Genomic DNA, 14,304 nt, shown 5'->3' with positions numbered 1-14,304 from the left:
TGTATGGACCAAGTCGCACATCCGGGGATTTATGACGTCACCAGCCAAAAGATAGCGTCGCCATATTGAAAAGAGGCCAAAAGACGGGTGCTCTGTAATGCATTCTAATACAAACGTGCTGGACTTTCTTTTTTGCGGTCTTTTTTGTCTGTCAGAATGGGAAGAAGTTGCTGTGTTGCAGGTTGTCACACAAGGAATGTCACACAAGGAAGAGTTCGGAGCCGCATTTAAAGTTCTTTATTCTTCCTCGCAAGAAGAAAAGGAGGACTAAATGGTTGAAAGCCATTACTCGATAAACAGTAAGAGAAGATGGTTCCGTGGACCATTCTTGCCTGTGGCAACCTAAATCCAGGCACGTTTACGTTTGCAGCCTTCATTTTATTACTGGTGAGTAAACTTAAATCGATTTTGTTTGCCCCAAGTCAATCGGTATGTTATTGGCCTGGTGGTCCCAAATTAAAAATCGTCATGTTTTTTCTAGGTGCTAAGGTCAACATGGAGAGCCACCCAGATTATGTACCCTCCATCTTCCAAAAGAAAGAAGATAAATCCAGTACTGGCTCTTTGTGTAAGGTGGCATGATTTGAGAGAGCATCACGGAGATCTCAAACAGGTACACGATTACTAGAGCTGGGAATCTTTGGGCACCTAACGATTCGATTACGATTACGATTCAGAGGCTCCGATTCGATTATAAAACGATTATTGATGCACCCCCTCCTTTTTTTTTTTTTTTTAAAATAAAATTTTGTACATTTGTTCCAAAATTGTTCAAAAATACTCTCAGGCTAAACCAAACTACTATTTCAGTATTAAGTTAACATATAGCAGTAAACAAATATACAAAAATAACATTAAATAAAAAAAACTCCAGTCCCCATTCTGTATCAGCAGCTTTAAACTACATTCAATTAATTTAATGTTGTGAATCAACCGTTAAAGTTGTTAAAATTGCTCCCGTTATTCCATAATTTCCCTTTTGTCTACTTTTGACATGTGAAAGTTTTTAAACTATTTTAAAGATAGATTCAAGTCAATATTTTACCGATTTAGGAGTATTTTAGATAAAAAGTTAATTAGGTTTGCTTGGAAGGTTCGCTACAACAGCATTGCAGGGAAGTTTACTGCTTTAAGATGGCGGCCGTTTACTAAAGCCCGCATCTAGCTTTTTGCAGATGTGCTGCTACCGCTACCGAGTCTATAATCCATCTAGTCCTATATAAATGATATCTACCGTAACATTATGTAGCTTAGCTGTACTTGTAGCAGCTTTTCAGCAGCAGGCAGGTATGTTGTTGTGTTTTTTTATCTCGTGGCATGAGTTGAGCTAGAGCCGTGAGTTGAGCGTTGGCATTACCCGAGGGGCCGGTTAATGAGAAGCATAATGTTTAGCTACTCCCGCTCCATTCCGTCCCGAAGCCCGCGCGGCGCGCTGAGTGTGTTGTACTTCCGCTTTACTTGGCATATTTCAATAATCGGAATTTGGATGTTTGTGAATCGTTCTCGAATCTTCCACGGCCGAATCGCGAATAATCTAAGAATCGGAAATTTTGCACACCTCTAACGATTACTATATCATGCATATAGGCTTGCCACCTTTCAGAAATAGAAATAAGGGACGCCCCCCCCTCTCGCCCAAACCCGTGTAGGCATGAAAAAAAGGGACATCCCAACTCCTAAAATGCATAGAAATGCATCTATTTAAAAATATTCCATCTTGGTTCAATACGGAACGCAAATTTTAATTCCCAATTCATAACTCTTCTTTATTTTAAGGGGCAGGTGGCAAGCCTATGCATTAACCTTTTAACACCTAAGCCTATTTTGGCCGAATTTGCATGCCTTTGATGTTGCCTTTATATTTCAAAGAAAAAACTGTTCACAATGGCCAAGTTGGGTCCCTTTTTTCAGGATACCTTGAACTTCATGTCCAAACTGTTGTTTTCTTCACTGACCAACTTTAATCCACATTTTGGACCCAAAAAGACAAGAAAATCCCAAAATCTTTTTTCAAAATTTGTAATGTTGAAGTCCCACTGACAACCAAACATGCTCGACCAACCGTTTTGAAGCTTGATAATATTTATTTAACTTGCTAGGATAAACATTCAGTAGAAAAAAATAAGATTGAATAGTTTTATGTTTGACAATTCAGCACAAACAACAGCTATGGTCATAGGCGTTTTTGGCCTTCACACATACTATGTTCAAAACATGTTATATACAGTGCAAAAAAGTGAGAAATAAAAGGGGTTTGGAGGATATCTCTTTGTGAGGTTAGGTAGAGGCACGTGGGTGACGTAATTACAGCGTTACGAGGCTTCAAAGATGATATGCGTAAACGTGTCGCATTCGACACGTTCGGTGTTAAAGGGTTAAAGTTATACAGGATTGTGAAGTAATTTTATTTTATTTCTTAATGCATTACAGTTCCTGGCGGATTTCAGCCCTTGATGCGCCGCCATAGAGCATCATTCAAAGCCTGCCCATCGACCACTTTGAATGAAACGGAATCGCCTCCCAGTGTGGCTCCTCAAGATCAAACGGATTCATCACCTGCCAGAGTTGCCATAAATCTTGAAAATTCTCTTGATTGTACTAGTAAGTCTGTGTCTCAGGAGTGTGCAAGTGGCACTGTAAGCCAAGAAAGCGAGAAGATTGTAGAAACAACAAATGACAGTTTTGATCAAGAAAAGGAGATGGTAGCTGATGCGCCAATGTCGACCACTGAGCGAGCCCAGTTTTATGAGGAAATCCAGAATTTGCGAACAGAACGGGACAATGCTCTTCAGCAAGTTGCTTACCTTGAAAAACTCCTGAAAGAAACAAATGTGTTCAGAGTCTGTGGAAGGAAATGATGAAAAATGCCAAATGATGACAGGAATCAAGTGGGCCACATTCATGAAAATCTTCATGTTTTTATGCCAGTTTGTGGGCAACAACAGCACAAACAAATCAAGTATACCACTGCAAGAGCAACTCTTCTTAACTTTGGTGAAACTGAGGCACAATTTGTCATTTTAATTAATTGCATTTTTGAAAGGACTTCCCAAAACGACTGCTATTAATTGTTTCTGGCGCTGGATAGACTTGGTGAATGAAAATCTTGGTTTCATGATTAAATGGCCTGACAGGGAAAATATTCATGACATCAACCCACCTGTTTTCCGTGGTAAATTTCCTAGACTAACCACAATTGTTGACTGCTTTGAGATCTTCATTGAATCGCCAAAGAACCTGCTAGCCAGAGCTCAGTGCTACAGTAGCTACAAAAAACATTGCACTGTTAAAAGTATTTGTTGCTTGCAACCCATTAGGAACTGTCACATTTTTGTCTAGTTGTTGGGGTGGGAGGGCTTCTGATGTGCAGATAGTTCGCGAGTCTGGCTTTATTGATTCCAAGTATCACATGCCTGGTGACCAAATACTTGCTGACCGGGGGTTTACCCTTCTTGCAGATTTTGCTACTAATTGCAGCTGTGAACTTTTGACTCCAGCATTTATGAAAGGTAAGAAACAGCTATCCGCCAGGGAAGTAGAGATATCAAGGAAAATTTCCTCCGTGAGGATACAAGTCGAACGTGTTATTGGCCTCATGGAAAATAGATTTAATGTTCTGAAAGGTACACTGCCAATTTGTTGTGTTCAGAATGTGAAAGATGAAGCGCTGGGCTGCACTTTATCGAACTGCGATAAGATTGTGCGAGTGTGTGCCATTTTGAGCAACGTGCCCCAGCATTGTGTATGATGAACATTAAGCTGAGATCATTTTTTTTCTTAATATTTTTATTAGTTTCTTACTCAAAATCTCATTTAATTTCTGGATTTTTGACTGTTCAAATGTATTATTTTAGTTTGGTGTCTGTTTTGACTGTTGCAGCAAATTTACTCTATTTTTTAAATTATTTTGTTGTTCTAAATTTACATTAATAAAGTTCTGAACAGTTCACGACAGCTCCATTCTTATTATTACTTGTCTTATTTGTAAATGAAATGGTTCATAAAACAAGATAAAAACTAAGTATAGATTTTATTGCACAAAGATGAGGTAGAACACAAGTACATTAAAAAAAAGTGCAAACACCATAAAAATATTTAGATATGTAAGCAAAAACAACAAAATGTAAACAAGCTCATTTCTTTTTACGGCAGTCTTGGCAATACCATTTCTTTGCTTTTGGCAGCCTTTTAAGTTTCAAACATGGCAAGTGAAACCAGTTATTGCATGAGTCACATCCCACCATAGGCCCTTCTTCTGAGTTAGTTTTGCACACACAATAAAGTGTGGTCCATTTGGGAAGTGTCAGGCGTAACGTTCTCTTTTTCTTCTGGGGCCAAGAGTCTGCTGTGGATGTGCTTCCTCCAAAAAGCCTCAACCCAGTCTATCATGCTGGCAATGAAATTGTCTTTGCGATGTACACGTTTCACTACACAGAACTTTGGTGACCAATAGATAAGGTCACCATATGTAGCATTGCACACGTACATCTGAAACTGTATCTGTGTGAAATGCATATGGCCTGGAACATAACCAGATGTAAAAAAATGATTGAGCCTCCAAGGACTTATAGTTTTCCATGGCTTCTCTGCTAAATAACCCAGAGAAAAACAGATTGCATCTAAATGAAATATCCTTCCTATTTATTTTCATTTGTTTAAAAACAAAAACGCCTAATTGATAAAAGTCAACTTACTGGGTGACTTTATGAGGTATTTATATATGTTTCCATACTCCACTGCAGGCCATTCCTTAGGATTGTTCATCCAGCTATCAGCTGCGACTTTGTATGGGCAGATTTCAAAGCCAATACAGGCTCATTTTAAATTGTATCGCCTCCTGGCGTCTGTCGGTAGTTATTCTTGATAACAAAACGTCATGTTTAAGACGTTTTTCTGAAAAAAGAGGCACAATACAGCTGAAATATATGACTTACACACAATGGTTTCCTATGGATGTTTACCTGTGCTTGGCCCCTTTTCAAAATGGCGACCCGTTGCTATGCGAGGCAACATCATCGTGACATCACGCCGACTTGGTCCTATGCTTGTCCGCCATTTTGCATGTGGCAGATTTGTCCGTTTACTAATGCAAAGTGAACACCCGTCACCCCCCGAGTTATTATGCACTAATTTAGCATGTTTTTGTAAGCCAGATCACAGCAACCATCACGCACGGACGCATACTACTGCCTTAATAGATAAACAAATATGTAAAATTTCCAAAAAGTTCTACATTACACATACCTGTTAACCCGAGGCCGTTGGCAATCTTACAAATAGTAACGTATGCCCTTACAAAATGGGGACTAATCTTACAACGTTTTATATAGCGTGCAATATGAAAAAAAAATAAAACTCAATTTTTAAAATAATATGAATTTATTGATAATATTGTAAAATATAACCTGGTGCAATCAAAGAACAATATCTTCAGCTACATCATGATTACTAGAATTTTACAGTGACTTTTGTTATAATTGTATGTAGCACTTTTGGCAATTTCTATCATGTCTTTTGATGGCTGCACTTCATGACACTTCAGCTCGCAATTCAGTTTGACTTGAAGGTAGTTCGTTAGTGTGCCCACTTATAAATTTAAAAAAGGTCAACTTATTAAATTAACTTACCGATGCAATCTTTGAGTCAGGGAACATTTCTTTTGCTAATTCTGAGAAGTGATCAGCAATAGTTGCAGGCAAATTGTGTTCGGCAACAAATTGGCAGAACAAAATCTCCCCTTTCGTCACTTTTCATTCTGCAGACTGCATCTTTATGACCAGTGTTGTTAATCTTACTTTAAAAAAGTAATTCATTACAGTTACTAATTACTTCTCCCAAAAAGTAATTGAGTTAGTAACTCAGTTACCTGAATGTAAGAGTAATTAGTTACATGGCAAATTAACTGTTGTTACCTTTATTTATTTATTTTTTTCATTAAAAAAAAGAAAACATGGTAACCTTTGCTATGTTTGGAAGTCATTTAATGTTGTGAATCAACCGTTAAAGTAGTTAATATTGCTCCCGTTTTTGCATTAGTTCCCTTCTGTCTACTTTTGACATGTGAAAGTTTGAAAACTGTTTCATCATTTAAAGATTCCAGTCAAGATTTTGCCAATTTATTTACTATTTTGGATAGAAAGTTACTTCCGTTCGCTAGGAAGGTTCACTACAACAGAGCCTTTCTGAGAAGTCTACTGCTTTAAGATGGCGGCTGTTTACCGCCGTAGGCAAGTGTATCATTTCTCATCTAGTTCATATAAATGTGAGATCTAGCGTAGTATCATGTCGGCGTACTTTGTAGGCTATAGTCGGGATCCCGCTCTTCTTTCTCAGTGCCTCTGACTTTTCACGCGTCATTCAACCAACGTAGTAACGCATAGTAACGCGCATCGCCGAAACGTTGACAAAATCCGAACGGAGAAAAAAAAAAAACGTAATGCACGAAAAACGCACAGATTTTGAACGTACGGCGTACAGATTTAAAAATCAGTGCTCACTTGTACAAATTACGCCGAAACTGTACAACTTGAAAGGTACAACATTACATTATCATGCAACAAACATGTTCAGGTATCGGCGCAGCCCCGTGTGCCTTCTGTGTGAAAATCTTAATTTTAGAATATTAAACTTTGTGAATTCATTTTTATCACATTATAAAATTATTTTGGATAGTTTTTTTCTGGTGTGACAAGAATATGCTTCACAAAATAACTGCTAATACTGATAGTTCTTGCTTTAAAAATGCATACACAAATAAATTCAAATTGTTTTGCAAATTCATTAGTACAAACAAATATCTGTAGTGCTGCTAAAAGTACAGAGTGCTGTAGATAATGCCACCTCAAAGCTTGGTCAACTCCCAAACTACATGAAATAAATGGGTGACCACATCCAAGATGGCAGCACTGTTGGTGTATGGACTCGGCGCTCAAATCAGAGTCCGGGTATTTGTGCCTATGATGCCATTTGTTTGCAGACGTTATGACATTCCCTTTAATGCAACTACGTAACCTCGCACAGCGGTGTTCTTCGCGTCTTTTAAGGCAGCATTTTCCCTCTCGGATGATTAATCACAACAAAGGCGAGCACCGGACCGACATAGACATCTTGTTCATCTATACGTGATGTTAGCTTCATGAGCAGTTTGGTCACAGACATATTTGGCATTATGAACATTCTTGTTGTAACATGGATGCGTAGACGACATGAAAATGTATGTTTTATTGTTCTCGAGAAATGTTTTAAAATTTCGTTGCCCGAAAGCAACGTTAAATGCACTTCTCCTGGCCCGTTTAGCGATGTTACAGCCGAAGAGCTAAATCGTAAACGAAGATGAGCTCTCGCGAAATTATGACGTTGACGGATGTCTGTGACGTTGTCGCATGTCAGTAACGCATTTACGAGACATTTGCGAAACGAAACATTTGTCCATGTATATTTGACTAAAATAATATAGAAAATAGAATTGGTGGATAACGATGCAGTTTCGACATTTATACTTACGTATTTGTCGTTCAAATGTTTGAAAGCATGACTCTGGGGGCGGGACTAGTGACGGGATCTGTCGTTCACTTGAGTAAACGAATCCATTCCGGTTCAAAAAAAAAAAAAAAAAGAATCCATTCCGGTTCGTTCAGTAAAAAGATTCGTTCAAACAAATCGTTCAACGAATCGTTCGCCCCCTCATCTCCCTCCCCGCCCAAACGAATCGTTCGGTTACTGAACGGGAAGTGACGTTGCCGAACGAATCACCAAAGACCGCTTCGCAGTATAACTGAACGGGAAGTGACATTGCTTGGTCCCTCCCTCTCTTGTACACAGCGGCGGGACTTATTTCTAGCGCGAATTTTGTAAAGAGCCGGGAAATTTTCCATTCTCATTCATTACACTGCAGGGTGTTCTTCCCTCACGACCTCGGTGGAGATACTTGGTCGTCGATTTTAATTTTGTTTGTGCTTGTTTTTTTGGTGTGGGTTTTAACTTTTGAAAACATGCCCGCCCTAGAGGTTGCAGATGCTTGCTACGTTTCTCCATCCAAGAGGTTCAAAAGCAACCCTGCCGAAGATACGTCAGTTCTTCGCTTTGCAAAACTTTCCGAACATGCGACCAGACCTACCAGAGGCTCTGCAAAAGCTGCTGGATATGACCTCTATAGGTTTGGATTTTTCCATTGCATTGACTTTTAAATATTAAATGATTTGAGTGTTTGTCCCTAACAGACAGTAAAAAAAAAAAAAGCTCTGCAAATTCCCAAAAGCACTGTTTTTAGCAGTGCAAAGCTATTTCTTGGAGTTTTGTTACATGAAAAGAAATTATGGATATGTTAGATATGGGCTCTTAAAATGAACTCTTAACTACTAATACAACTAAAAATTCAACCAAAAACAGGGGCTGTTTGACCCCCCAACCCCCCATGCATACGCGACTACACACGAGGCAGAAAGTGAAGCAAAATTGAAGGAGTGTGAATGTAATAATTAACCCCAATCTCCACTTGTTTTTCATTTTTAGTGCATATGATTATTCTATTGGTCCAATGGACAAAGCCATTGTGAAAACTGATATCCAGATAGCAGTGCCACATGGCTGTTACGGCAGAGTTGGTGAGTTGTTTTCACACATGAAATAAAAAGACGAAAAACCACATTTGTCTGCAGTTGGACTGTTAATGTCTAACTTGCTTCTTGTCAGCACCGAGATCTGGACTTGCAGCTAAGCACTTCATCGATGTTGGAGGTACTTACATTTGTTGATGGATTAATATTTTAACTCTACTCATCTACCTACAATGCAAGTTGCTCTCTTTGAAATAAAATGTATTTAATCTGATTTTATTGTCATACCTCCATCCACACATCTCTTTGTTTTCTTAGCTGGTGTTGTTGATGAGGACTACAGAGGGAATGTTGGCGTTGTTCTGTTTAACTTTGGCAAGGAGACATTTGAAGGTAAATAGTTCACTTCTGATAGAGTTCTGATATTAACACAAGTTAACCCAAATAAAAACAGGATCAACTTCTGATAGAGTTCTGTGATATTAACACAAGTTAACCCAAATAAAAGCAGGATCAAATAGTTGTTTATTTGCAACATTCAATTTCGCAAGTAAATGCAAATTTAAATTTTTGTTTTGCAAGTGCTTACATGTGGCCACCATCAATCACCTCAGTCCGATATAATCCTGCTACCGCTCACCATTGCACACATTTGATCATTTTGATTGATTTTGGACCCCTAAATCATCTTTTTCGGTTCGGTATCCCATCCCCACATGGTGTCAACTCTTACCGAGTTGACAGCTTTGCTACTTAGGTGGCATATATATTTTTTGTATCGCTATTCCTTCTGTTCTTCCCTTCTCTCTGCCCCCCCCCCCAAAAAAACCCTTTGTCCATTTGCTTTCTCAGAATAAACAACACCATATGAACAACCGCAATGTGAGTACAATGCACTCCTATGTGGCATGTTAAAACTGTTTAGCCCAGACATGTCCAAAGTCCGGCCCGGGGGCCAAATGCGGCCCGTGGTTATATTTCATCCGGCCCCCAGCCTCTGTCATAAAATCAATAACGTCTGGCACGCACACAGACTTAATAAATTGGTCAGCAGTACTGCTACTAGCATATGATGTAGCTTACACACTAAATGCTGCTCCTCATTTACCCACTAAAAGGCAGCAGCACTCTAAGCAACATTACACTGTGTGACCCTTTACTTTCAATTTTCTAAAATTGCGACAATCAACAAAAAGAGAAAGAAAAGAAAGTTGACTGCGACGGCCGACGCTTCAAGGACAGGTGGAAATTGGACTATTTCTTCACTTAAATACGCAACAACTGTGTCTGCCTCATTTGCAAAGAGACAGTCGCTGTTTTTAAAGAGTTCAACGTGAGGCGATATTACCAAACAAGACACGCTGACATGTCCGACAAGATTACAGGGAAGATACGAAGCGAGAAATTGAAGCAACTTGAAGGTAGTTTAATTTCACAGCAGCAGTATTTCGCAAGAGCCCAAGAGGCGAAAGAACGCCACAAAGGCAAGTTGCAAGATTGTTGAAATTATTAATTTAAAAAAATAATAAATCAAATGTGACACACAGAATGGCTTGCTAAAATTTGCTTAAATATATTGTTCTACGTAAAGGACGTCAGCCAAGGTCGGCCCCCCACATTTTTACCACACCAAATCTGGCCCCCTTTGCAAAAAGTTTGGACACCCATGGTTTAGCCTATAAAGACCAGTCTAAGCAGCTGAAGAGGACAGGTTAAAAGGAAAGAATTCTCTGTGAGTGGTGGTCACATTTAGGCACTTCTAAAACTCAATTAAACTTGAAATTATATTCAACACACTTTTTGCAATGTTAAAAATGCATGCTGATTTTGGTGCATCCTTTTTTAATTACCCTGTACTAGAAAATGTTCCAAAAATAACTTTCACCAGTGGAATGTTCTTGGCAAATGTGTTTCAGCTTTCTTTAATGTGTAAATAGCATGAGCAATTTGTTTAGTAAGGTGTTGACAGTGATTAATTTACAAAACCCCAAAACAAAACTGTTGTATTAATCATATTGAAAAACAAATCTGGAGTCTTTAGGATTCAGATGAGCATAGGTTGAAGGATTTGGGTATAATTTTTATTTTTAGACCACATGTGACACCACGTTCTAACCCTTTATTGTTTGTTGAACCTTGTAGTTAAAAAAGGCGATCGAGTCGCTCAGCTGGTGTGTGAGAGAATCGTCTACCCGGACCTAGTTGAGCAGGAGGTAAGAAGTGGCTGTATACTTCTGTGTACGTGCTTGTAAGTTCTTTTTGCATTGACTTTGTCATAACAATTACATGAAATGCTATTTTCAGACACTTGATGACACAGAGCGTGGGACAGGCGGGTTTGGGTCAACTGGACGCAACTGAAGTTTTGAACGTCTTCAATTTTAGTTTTTACTGTACTTATTAATTATTAAATATGCAATTTGTACATCTGTCTGCAATATCTAATTTTCTGTTATCATTAGTTTTGAGCATAATATGTCTTAGCAATATTGCTTTTGTCCACACAGAAGAAATACCCCTCATTTTTAGATTTTCTTTGTAATGAAAGATGACGGAATACTAAAGAAAAAAACAACAACAGCATGAACATCTCAAACACTCACTCTCCTCTTACTCGTAGGGGTTGCATTAATAAAGTTAGAAGCTGCCCCCGAGCAGCAGATAGCATGCTCTTTACACATGGGGGCAGAACAGGACAAACTTTCCATGAAGATCAGTCGACTATAAATAAAGCTATTTTAATTCTACTGAAGCACATTAACGCATAAACAAATTAAGTCCAAGTGACCGAAATTTTAAAATCACAAAACTAAAGCCTTAAAAATGTATAACTACAAAGCCCATCATTTACCATAAATGGAAAGTTAAGCAAAATATTCAATAAGTTCCGTAGCAAGCAGCACATTTCAGTTTAGGCTATATATGTTAACACTTTCAGTACCATTGAAGATGATAGGCGTCCAGTCATGTGGCTGTTCATCTTTCTGTGAATTTATATGAAGTTTGTCACAAGAACAAATATTCATTTGATGCTAGCCCCTCCCATTTCAAATCAATTAGACATCTATTGCTGTCAATGGCACCCAATGAGTTTAGCTAAAAAAAAAAATTCATATCCACCTTTGAGACACATCTCAGTAGTTGCTGTTTCATCTTCCTATATTTTGGGCCATATGGCAAATGAACTTAATATACATGTACAGCTTCTGTAGTGGATAAAGCGCAAATATAATAGGTGCACACTGTTTGAAGTTACTATACCTGTTATTTCTCCTGTTTGGACTTGATAAGTCTTTGGTTGGGCGAAATGGAACATTGTGTAGCGGATTATTTTATTCGTTGTTGTGTCATTTATCCTAATGTTGTATTTACCTGCCTGTGTACAGCCAAAAGCCGAACACTTCTCTCGTTTTCTTCATGTCGTTTCCCCAAGTAAACTCCGTGTATGAAAGTTATAAACTACACAACTGCGTGGTAGCACACCTGCAGAGCAGAAGACTGGGATAGCCACACCATGTCAAAGAATGGCAAGATAATATGATTTTTGCAGATGAAGATAGAAAAATCAACCTTGCTCTCCAGTCCAGTCCAACAGAGACCCCTCGTGGCTATTCTTAGTAACTTTACAGGGCTCGTGCGTAAAAGTGACACTAAAAGCACAAAATACTCCTTAAATGGTTTCTCCTAAATGTGTATTTTACCTAAGTATTGTTATTATCACAATAAATCATGTCCAAGAGCCGACTGCCACCGTTGAGTAGGTTTTATTCATTTTCAAGCAACGTAAACAGTCTGAGCTGCTCAAGCTTTTATTTTGTTACTTCCGGTCTCCAGTCATGTGAATTGCATGCATATTATGCTAAATATTTAGTTTCAACTTTCCAGATTCAAGATTTTAATATAGTATTTATATATAACATACATTCAGGATTTAATATAAAATTCAGATTTAGGATATAAATTTCACATATATATTTAGGATAAACATTTAAAAAACCAAACAAAAAATATATATATCTATATACGATATAAATTTAAGATTTATATTTAAGATTTAAATAAATATTTAGTACTGGATTTAAACATTCAAATCGAATACTTATTATTTAAAAATAAGTTGCTAAATAATGTTGTAAATGCAAAAAAAAAAAAGTGACTGCCAACATTTTACACCACCTTTTTAACACTGCGTGGCGCTAAATGCGAGAAAATGTAATTCTTGGCATGTGCTGCTTTACAAACGACGCCCCATAAGATAAGACTATACCCTTACAGCAACATAAGTAGGAAAAATGCAATATTCTTCTCATATACAGTTTTTGTTCATTAAAAATCAGTCTAGGCCTATAGGCGACTATGAAAGTGCCAAATTGCAGACAAAACATTGCCAATGCAAAAGCATGGGAAATTTTGGGTGTATCTGAGGTCACTGTAGCGATGCAGACGATCTGAAATACTCTCATTTGATTGGCTAAATCACTTCTGGTATTTGAAAACGGCTGCTCACGGCAATTTCGGCTACATCCAGGAAATATTGGCCTTTATTGACATTTTCCTCGCTATCAAACAGCAGAAAATGGAAATTCTGCTATTTTTCACATTCTAAAACAATATTATTTCTACTTAACCAAAAAGATGACAATTTCTTGAAATCTGGTTTTGGGGGCTCGGTGACAGAAAGTATATAGGAAATACAGGCAAGCTGCACCTTGAACGAGAAGTCGTGCAACACATCTTGTCCCTCTAGTGTACTTGCGAATTTGTTGAAGTGAACGTGAATGTAGAAGCAATGCAGAACTGATGAGGGATCGACTGCATACAAGGATGTTCACTGTCATAATAGCCAAACGAAGATCCAAAGGTCCCTTCAGCTTGAGAGGATGTTTTAGAAGCTGTGGCAGCACTGGATGGTCCCAACTGCTGGTCAGGTGTCTGAGCACAGTCAGCTAGAGCGTCTTAACCACACAATGTAATGCAATGTACAAGTGGTACCTCTACATACGAATTTAATTCGTTCCAGGACCTTGTTTGTAAGTCGAAATGGTCGTATGTCGAGCAGGATTTTCCCATAGGAATACATTATAATTCCATTAATTCGTTCCAAAGCCTAAAAACATACACTAAATTCTTAATAAATACTGCTGGCACTGTTACAAATGGCAATTAAACATAGAAAAACAAATAAGTTATAAATAAATAATTCAGAATAATATAAGAAGAAGAAGAAGAATTAATCATTATTCCTGAAAATAATGTAACGAATCGGATTCTAATATGGCGGACACTTTTTACTGTCCCTGAACGCACCGCGAAGGTGACGTCTCCAGTGAGATAGGTCGGTGCGGTAGAGATAATACTTTCGTTTTCCTGAGAGCAGTCAACTGCTTAAGACAATGAGCGTTTTGTGTTGGATAAGTTCTTAAATAAATGATAAAAACGTGACAAAGCTGGCGATTTCCTTGGCAATGTTACCACAATAATAATTGTCACCTTAACTTATAAATAGTGGCGAACGGTGGTCATAAGAGGATCATGGAGCTGTATTGTTGAGCCAGTTCAGGGACGCGCACCCCAAGCTCATATTTTTCTATAACTTGCATCTTCATTTCAAAGGTAAGCATCACTTTTTTCCTTGTTTCTCCAACTGTATCAACTTTTTTTGAAAACTGTGTTGATTTCTCACATAAGAAAATCCACCGTGGGTTCGTTTGCAGTGCTGTCATGTCGTCGTATTTCGAGCAACTCGTCG

The 14,304-nt window shown here is 38.2% G+C and overlaps 1 protein-coding gene and 1 long non-coding RNA gene across 3 annotated transcripts; both read left to right on the top strand.

The window, feature by feature from the left end:
- Positions 1 to 61: 61 nt before the first annotated feature.
- On the top strand, positions 62 to 3,909 carry LOC130915978 (uncharacterized). Its single transcript, XR_009063202.1, has 3 exons — positions 62 to 387; positions 482 to 613; positions 2,431 to 3,909. It is a non-coding gene; the product is annotated as an uncharacterized LOC130915978 (long non-coding RNA).
- Positions 3,910 to 6,929: 3,020 nt separating this feature from the next.
- Positions 6,930 to 12,305, top strand: dut (deoxyuridine triphosphatase). Of its 2 annotated transcripts, XM_057836268.1 has the most exons (7): positions 6,930 to 7,081; positions 8,005 to 8,155; positions 8,512 to 8,603; positions 8,692 to 8,736; positions 8,874 to 8,948; positions 10,698 to 10,768; positions 10,860 to 12,305. In XM_057836268.1, exons 1-7 carry the CDS (start codon positions 6,982 to 6,984, stop codon positions 10,914 to 10,916), a joined length of 591 nt encoding a protein of 196 aa, XP_057692251.1. In that variant the 5' UTR covers positions 6,930 to 6,981; the 3' UTR covers positions 10,917 to 12,305. The 2 variants fall into 2 exon arrangements, with proteins under 2 accessions (XP_057692251.1, XP_057692260.1); XM_057836277.1 differs by lacking the exon at positions 6,930 to 7,081 and having other exon boundaries at positions 7,252 to 8,155.
- Positions 12,306 to 14,304: the final 1,999 nt, after the last annotated feature.

This window comes from Corythoichthys intestinalis, chromosome 1 (genome assembly GCF_030265065.1).
Source record: "Corythoichthys intestinalis isolate RoL2023-P3 chromosome 1, ASM3026506v1, whole genome shotgun sequence".
NCBI lineage: Eukaryota > Metazoa > Chordata > Actinopteri > Syngnathiformes > Syngnathidae > Corythoichthys > Corythoichthys intestinalis.
This window is presented reverse-complemented; position numbering and strand designations above follow the sequence as displayed.

Excerpts from the sequence above, each read along its gene's own strand:
- dut (XM_057836268.1), top strand. The coding sequence starts at position 6,982 with ATGACATTCCCTTTAATGCAACTACGTAACCTCGCACAGCGGTGTTCT. Across the intron at positions 8,604-8,691 it reads TGGCTGTTACGGCAGAGTTG|CACCGAGATCTGGACTTGCA; the intron begins GTGAGTTGTTTT and ends GCTTCTTGTCAG. Across the intron at positions 10,769-10,859 it reads CGGACCTAGTTGAGCAGGAG|ACACTTGATGACACAGAGCG; the intron begins GTAAGAAGTGGC and ends TGCTATTTTCAG.